Raw genomic sequence first — 8,863 nt, forward strand, 5'->3', positions numbered from 1 at the left:
TTCATGTGATGGGTTGGATGGCTTTAAATAAATGGTAAACCTTAAATTTGACTCACTGATGTGGTCGATGGCCCCCGCACAGAACTTTCCATAGAACTTTTTGGCACCAAGTCCCCGCAGGTCATGGATGGTGTAGGGCCAAAGATGGAGCACGTTGTTCCTGGCAAATGAGTCCCTCTTCTCAATCACCACCACTTTAGCACCCATCAAGGCAAGCTCAATGGCAGTCCTCAGGGCCGCAGGGCCCTCCTCCAATAATCAGAGGCACTAAACAAGAGCAAATGACATAGTGATGGAACACTCGGGTGGACTGATCATTGGTTCACGGCTCAACTTGTCTGGGACACTCGGATGGACTATCCTTCTATCCTATTCTGTTTGCCCCTCTGTCCAATAACCCAACCAGTCAAAGCGGATGGTTGCCACCTCTGGACCAGGTTCCGCTGGAGATTTACTGTCACTAAATGCTTGTTCATGTGGATCTTGTTGGGTTCGCTCTCTTTTTTCTTACTATGGACCATATTATTTGATGAGCTCATTAGAAACAACAGCAAAAACACTGAAAAAAGTGTTTTTGATAATGTAACGATGCAGCTCTTTTCTAAGACGAAAAGTGGTTTGTTAATTTTTTAACAGACCAGCATCTTTAAAATAACATCAATTATCAGTGAGAGCGCTGCAGTATGCAGAATAATTCAGAGGCTGAGTATAAATCTAGATTTAAGTGGATTAATCTCCAAGATTGTGTTTGAACAGGTTTTGTGTATTTAAACCATTACTACACACTTAAAACTTCAATGAGGTGGAGACGTCATACAGACACCGGCTGCAACCAAACATGAATGACAGCAGTTGGCTGTGGTTTAGAGTCTCAGACTGTGTGACTCAAAGATGACTTCATTCTCTTGAATGTTAGATAAAAGACACAATTCATCATGTGACCTCATAAGGAGAGGTTTTCTCAGAGATAAGGTTGGTTTTGTGTGCAATTCAGCTTTTTATAGAACATTGTCGATTTAGGCGTTATGTAAAAAAAAAAATCAAAAAACAAAAAAAAAAAACCTGTATACAAAGCGTGCATGAAACAAAATATGATTGCTTGTAAGACAATTAGATAGTAAACTGGTAAAATGATAAGATAAAACTACATTTCAAGGTTTTAGTCACCCCACCCATCAGGTATTCCTGAATCCAGAGCAGTGGTTCTTAATGTCATAAGTACCCTCTCCATAATTGCATATGCTTTTTCATTTGTGGAACATCACACTCTCCTAAACCCTTAACTATGTCTCAAACATTGGTTCTCTGAGGCTTAATCTACACATTTAAAACAATAAATGTAATTTAAAGTGAATTTTTTTTTTTTTTCAAGTCCCCACACAATTTTTATGTGATTACTTTAGGCAAATAGCTAATTATTGTCTCGTATTGTCAGAAACGTTAAACAATTCCAAGAAAATACAGTATTTCATTTAGCAATAATTTAATTGTTAGTTTGTTGTGAATTTGTTCAAAAAATTGCCTAAAACAGAACTCGGAATATTTCACTATTGTTTTAAATTAATTCTTAAATCTTTTTGAGTACCCTGAGGAAACATCTACCCATGTTTGGGAACCACTGATCAGGGGCTTTAGACCTGAGGTGCCTCCCTAGGAGTGAAGTTAAAGAGATACACAGAATTTCACCAGGAATGGCTTGAAGTTATCGGGATGAGGAAGTCTCAGGTGTGTAGTGCACAAAGGTGATGGAGTGTTCTTCCAGTTCCAGTGTTCTTTCCAATAGAAGGAAGGGTTGGAAAAGATTGAGAGGTGACAAAAAGGAAAGCACACATTCAACAGATGGTGAAGCATGCAGATTCACTTTAGTTTACTCAGATGTGTTTGCACCTACATCTGCTCTCACTATGCAGGACTGTCCTGTTTGCTCAGGGCCTTTCCATCCACTGATACAGATATTGGGTTTCCCTCAAGTCCTGATCTACATCAGTTAAGTCAGAAGACACACTTCCTTCCAACTTCCCATATATGATGTCATTTTCCTGTCAGATACACTTTCACTTATCTTCAGCCTTCCTTCAGCCTGTCAGCTGGTGTGTAGACGTACTGAGACCACAGCCAGTCCTTCAGAGCTTTCCATCTGAAAATCCAGACACTTTTCTTTGGAGGATTACAAATATGTTTCCCTAATATTTAAGCTCTGGAAACTATTTAATAAACTATATTGTCATCAAAAATGAACATTTCTGTGTTATTTATCTCTACTACTCTGGTCTTACAGCTTCTATCTTAATTTATTGTTTTAATCCTTCATTCAGCTCTTGGATCGTTGAGCTGGGTTGGATAGTTTAACAAGCCACCTAACCCACCACTAAATATCCTCTTTCCCACATATTTGCAGTTATCTGCATCCTTACCCATTCATACTTCAGAGACTGTAAGAAATTTCCATCCCAATTGCCATAATAACAATATGGTCAAAATGTATATGTCCAACACTACTTTTTCCCCAAAAATTGTGATGAAATACCGATCCAGATGAAACTTGATGTGGTAATTGAGGAACTAGCCAACATTACCAAGTCAAATTCAATAAAGATTGGTCAATCATGAACAGAGATATGCATTTTTGAAATTTAGCCATTTTAGAATCAGTATATTGATCTGGATTCCTTCCAAAATACAATGGAATCTTTCATGACATAAGGTCTATCTTTGGTTAAAATTTTGTCAAAACCTTTTACGTACTTTTGACGTAATCCTGTCAACAGACAAACAAATAAACGCCGGAGAAAATATTAGCTCATTGTTCGGAGGTAACAATTGGGAGCATTAGCCGTGTTAAACCTTTGTGAGACGTGTATGTTTCAACCTATTAATGATACTTGTGCACATAGTGATGTCAACAAAGTGAGTGTACTGAGAATGGCCTTTAATACTTTTTCCCAAAATAAAGCAAAACTGTTTTTAATCCTCGTACACAGTAAAACTTTATAAGAACACTCACAGCCAACTGCTTTGAGCTGTAAAACTCAGATGACATCACATCCTTGTAGAGGTTAAAGCTGACTACTTTCCCATCTGTGAATGTGAAACAGTTGTCATAAAAATGAGTTGACACTACGTCATTTCCCAACCAGAGGTGACTTAACAAAATAAGAAATTTAAATGCACTGTGAGGTCATGGAAACACACAGAGAGGTAGAACGGTAAATCAATGTTTACTGTTACAATCAAAGGATCAAATGAGGGAAAAAGTTAATTTCACAAACTCACGAGGACTCAAACTCTATAATTGTGCATGAAGTTTACAGCCTTTACTGCAAAGTCTCACTTGTGTTTTACAACACTGGCTTGTGGACTGCCAAGATGACACAACTGGGCCTGAGAATTTTGGCTGTGACTATTAAGAGTGTTAAAGTTGTTGGAAATGTTTTACCATCCAATAACTGATTTTTGCAGAGGTTTGAATCAGATTCAGATAGAACCTTTGACGCCAAGCACATGCAGAGAAACATTTCAAATATTTTAATCATAAGCTGAACGTCTCCAGCCTTTAAGACTAGGTCTATAAAGAGAAAAACACCCATTCAGTGCACTGGGGCCACATAATAACAGCTGTATAGTGCTGAGTGATGCTGTCTGTCTGTTTCTCTGGACAATAAAACCCAGACTGAGGGAAGCATCATAATCACACTTTCTCTCATTTTTATTGCACGAGCACATCAATGATGACCAACGTGTGAATGACTGCACATTTTCAAAACAGCTCTTTGTTACATTTCCTCTTCTTCACTGAAAGCTATCATAGTGCCAAAGAAGCAGTGAGCAGCTATCTCATATCCTCCTTGACTCCAGCTGCTGGTGGGAACATACTTCACATGGTGGGGGGGAAGGTGGGGGCATGCTCTTCTTTTACTCAACTGGGAAGCTACATGTTCTTACCATCATCTATTTAACTTTGTTTTATCTCAACCAAGGGAGTAATATTTCCACATGTTTATTTGCTTGTTTGTCTGGATTATATCAAGTTCAACAGATTTTGACAAAATTTTAACCAAAGATGAACCTTATGTCATGGAAGATTCTATTAGATTTTGAAAGGGATCCAGATTATTATACCAATTCTAGATCAGTTTCAATATCTCATCATTGACAAAATGTTTTAAAAAATAAATAAAAAATGTGTATCTCTGTAAGTAACAAATCTTTATGAAATTTATTTAGTTATGTTGGGTTGGTTTCTCAATTACAAATCTCAATTATACAGTTTAATTCTGATTGGATCACGTTTGCGCGTTTCATCGCCATTTTTCAAAAAAAAAAAAATACCCATACATTTGGATGTACTTTATTGTTCTTAATGGGGATAGACATTTCTTACAAGCCTATAAAATATGAATGATCATGGCACCATGATCAGGATCACTGATCTGGATAATTTCAATTCAACTTTATTTACATAGCGCCAATTACAACAAATGTCATCTCAAAGCACTTTCAAAATATAAAATTCTTAAAAAGGAGAAAAAACCACAAATCCACATGAAGAAGCATAAGCGACAATGGGAATAAAAAACCAGGTTCAGAGGTGGCAGCCATCTGCCTCGACTGGTTGGGGTTAGTGGACAGGAGGAAGAAGGGAACAGGATAGAGCCATAGACCATCAGAGTGTCCCAGACTAGTTGAGCCGTGAACCACAGATCAGGAACTGTCAACTCCAGCTTCATGATTTTTTCAAGAATTTTAAACAAAAGGGAGATTGGATATTGGCTTATACAGTAACTCACAAAAGTGGGTACATCCCTCCCATTTTTGCAAATATTTAATACAACACTGAATAAATTACACTTTGATACAATGTAAATTAGTCAGTGTACAGCTTATAACAGTGTAAATTTACTGACCCCTCACAATAACTCAACACACAGCCATTAATGTTTAAACCGCTAGCAACAAAAGTGAGTACACCCCAAAGTGAAAATGTCCACAATGGATCCAATTAGCCATTTTCCCTCCCTGGTGTCATGTGACTCGTTAGTGTTACAAGGTCTCAGGTGTGAATGGGGAGCAGGTGTGTTAAAATTGGACAGTAAATTTACACTGTTATACAAGCTGTACACTGACTAATTTGCATTGTATCAAAGTCTAATTTATTCAGTGTTGTCCCATGAAAAGATATAATTAAATATTTGCATAAATGGGACAAGTCACTTGGATCAGGGGTAGGTTTTTTAAGGAGAGGTTTGATTTCAGCGGTTTTAAAGGCCCGGTGCACATAACCTGTTACTAGAGATATGTATTAATCCAGTTCACCATATTAGTGCTAGTTAGTGGAAAAACATCTTTAAACAGTGGAGTGGGGATTGGATTCAAAAGACAAGTTGTTGGTTTAGAAGCACTAACTATTGAGGTTTGTATGTAAAAATTATTAGATTTTTCTAAAAAGGGAGTAGGAAAGATTTTTGTCAGTACTATAACAAGAATAACAAAGAAAATAGTTGTTTTTTAAAGTACTTATTTAATAACAACCTTGGATAAACTCTCTTTGTAATGCCAAAAATGGTAAAAAAATAACTTTCATTCTTTCAGGTTTCTGTTGCTAGGAATAACATTCTTCTTTGAAAGCAGATTTTCTGCATTTCTGTCTTTATTAGGTAAGGGTAGTAGTGAAATACACAGGAAATTGTTTCCTTCTTCAATAAAAGAAAGGAAAAATTAATTACAGCTAAGGCCCAGCATAAAGTTACGACACTAAAGCAAAAATTAAAAAAAAAAAAAAACATACAGAAAGATATGAATCCCAATGATCTAATCAATACAGCTTTGAACTCCAAATCAGTATCTTTGTTGGTTCCTACCTTTGTTCCTGCACAGGCCTGGCCTTTGTTGTACTCCTTATGCGACACCCTCTTGTCCAGCTTGCTCCAAAGTGCTTTGGCCTTCCAGTAGGTGACCTTTGCTTTCAGATTGCTGTAGAAGGTGCCGTGATCTGCAGGGTTCAGGTCCAGGCGCCTGCACAGGACATTGAAGGTCTGTAGAGCTCCTTTGCAGGTGGACGCCTGGATGAAGTTCTCAAACAACTTCCCAGCATTGTCTCTTTCCTCCTCCGTCTCTCCCATTGTAACCGCTGCACGAGTTAAAGTCTGCTGTACTGAGGTTGCTGTGTGCTCCGGCGCACTCGCTGCCAGATGTGGTTACACCCGCCGCTTGGCTCGCACTGTCATGCCCAGTCTGAGAAGGCAAGACACATAAGAGCATGATGTCATCTTTTGGAAAACTGTCTTACAGATGGATTTCAGCATCTAATGTTTAACTTTCCCCCCCCCTAAAAAAATCTTCTATTTTTAACCTGGACATTGATGTAATCTTTAAAACATTTAAAAACATTCAAGTAAACGTGGTTGGTTGATATAAAGGTGATATTTAATACGTGTAAAAAAATTTAAATAAAATTAGAGGCTCACTAGAGTGCCAGTGAGCACTTAGCAAGCACATCAAAACAACTCCATATCAATGAGATAACATTTCAAGTGGAGGCACATCTGTATTGGACACTCCAGAAGGAAAATAAAGTTGCTAAAGTCTAACCAGCCTGTCTTTCACTATCCCAGCAGCTGAGCATGTGTCCTACTTGTGCTGAAATGAGGGTCACAGTCATAAGAGTCTGTAAATGGAGCCGTTTGTTGTTCTATTTTATAGTGTGTGCGGACAACTTCCTCGTTCAAAGATCTCAAACAGCTTAAATAAGTCACACCAAATAAGCAACAGGAACGAAGACAATGAGGTTTATATAAAGCTATAACTTTAAAGTAGAAATATGAAATTCTATTTTCCCAAATGTTAAAAAAACACAAGCACATGCCACATTTTTTTAAATCATATCAGTAGTATACAGGTGGAAACAACTGACATTCTTATCATTGAATATACATCCTATTCACTAGGTTGCCAGAGAGGATCATGACCGAAATGCAGACCAAAAACAGTTATTTTTTGCACATAAGCACTGTGTTCAGTACACACTTTTATTACACTGATACTGCACTATTTTAGTATTTTATTATTGCATGTGTTACTAACCTGTTTTCATTGTTTATTGTTTTTCCTAACCTGCCTTTTGAATACTGAATACTTTTAATTTACCTCTGGATTAATAAAGTATTGATCTATTTATCTATCTATCTATCTATGACCAAGTATAAGGGCGTTTTCCATCCCTGTGAACCCACACTATCCTTTCCTTCCCACTGTGCAGCATCGACACTGGAAGAGTGGACAGGAAAATAACGTGGCATTTTTCATTCCAGCTAAAAGCCAGACAATGGCTTCATCAGCGAAAAAAAAAAGGGCTTTTGAAACTTATTGTAAACCCAGACTGACTAGAGCTGTATAAGAGCTTAGTGAGCTTTCTCGCATACGTCAGAAAGAATGAGACACACTGTCACTTTCTCATTTTTCCAATCAACCATCAAACGTTTTTGGAAATCTTGCCTGGAATTCTGTGCCTAAGTCAACATCAAAGCAAAAAGTGGACACCTACCACAGCATTGAAAGTGTGCGTGTGGTGCTAACTTAGGTAGGGACCCCGATTTCTGTGAATTATGAGGGAAGTCAGCCTTTGATATTTGAGCGTCCTGGGGAGTGGGAGAGTCACAGATAGGGAGCAGAGGTCAGCTCAACCCCCGACAGAAATCAACTAACACCGTCACACCTAGAGCTGCCAATGAGACGAGACCAATGCAACACCTGCATACGCACATTTTTAAATGATTGTTGTAGCCCAGATATAGGATTCTGTTCTGAACTGAAAGGCACAATACATTTAGCATGGTTTTTGTCTCTTTGTCCCGTCAGAAGATCCACTGGACTAACGAGCTCTTTCAAACCATACATTCAGCGAGCTGACATTCCTCTGCCACCAGGAAAGAATGATATTGCTTCATCAGCAGGTGTTGAAACCTCACACAGAGAGCTCTACCAACCTGGTCATAACAGAACAGGATCACGTTAACACCCACTCATTTGGTGGGACTTCCCTGATGTGAAAAGCAGACTGTGATGAGAAAATGTTTTCATAAGTATTTTTGGAAGGCAAATTATTTCTGTATCCGTTTTATCTTCCAAAGCCAGTAAAGATCACTCTTTGCAACATGGACCGATTGCAGTATATTATAGGCTTCAGATGATCAACAAAATTGTGATGGTTGTGCTGAAATCACATGAGCTTACATTGGGCCCGATTTTTAAATAAAGAGAGAAAGAAGAAAGAAAACGGTCAGATTTTCAAATTATATTGATTCTTGTTTTTTCTTCAATCGCGGAAAATCTGAGGTCATATTTGTCGCCAGTAAAATTGGATAATTGTATTTGTCAATAGGTGGCAATAGGTAAACCAATGATGCTGCGACGAAATGTAAAACAATGCATGGTAAGCATTAAGCAGAGGTTTGCAGAAGGCAGAAACAGACAATAAAGACTCTTTATGTTTTTGGTAGACATATTTCAGAAAATCTTTCTTTTTTAGTTCGAGGAAAAATGAGCAGAATGTGCTCCTCTACTTCCACAAAGAACTTAAACAGACAATCACAAAAAATGACTTCACCATTTCAGCCTGACAGAATGGAAAGTCACTTGTGGGCAGACAGAGAGAACCCACAGTCGCTGTAAAATAAAACTAATGATGGGTGATGCAGGAAGAATACGTGAAGGCACTTGCACAATGCACATTACTGCACTGTGTGCCTTCAAGCAGCGATTTTTAAACATAATTCAGGATGCTAGAAATTTTCATAGTGAAATCTAGGTACTCCTCCATGTCAATCGGTGGCAGTAGGCAACGAAAAGGATGCAATGTGCAACAAAT

At 38.0% G+C, this 8,863-nt stretch overlaps 1 protein-coding gene across 1 annotated transcript in view; it reads right to left on the reverse strand.

Moving 5' to 3' along the window:
- The window catches only part of mical2a (microtubule associated monooxygenase, calponin and LIM domain containing 2a), a 37,731-nt gene that overhangs the window by 19,947 nt on the left and 8,921 nt on the right, over positions 1-8,863 (reverse strand). The window contains 2 exon segments of the mRNA XM_028477178.1: positions 57-267; positions 5,859-6,231. Coding sequence (XP_028332979.1) covers positions 57-267; positions 5,859-6,119 — 472 coding nt within the window. The 5' untranslated portion in view covers positions 6,120-6,231.

Source organism: Gouania willdenowi, chromosome 3, assembly GCF_900634775.1.
Source record: "Gouania willdenowi chromosome 3, fGouWil2.1, whole genome shotgun sequence".
NCBI lineage: Eukaryota > Metazoa > Chordata > Actinopteri > Blenniiformes > Gobiesocidae > Gouania > Gouania willdenowi.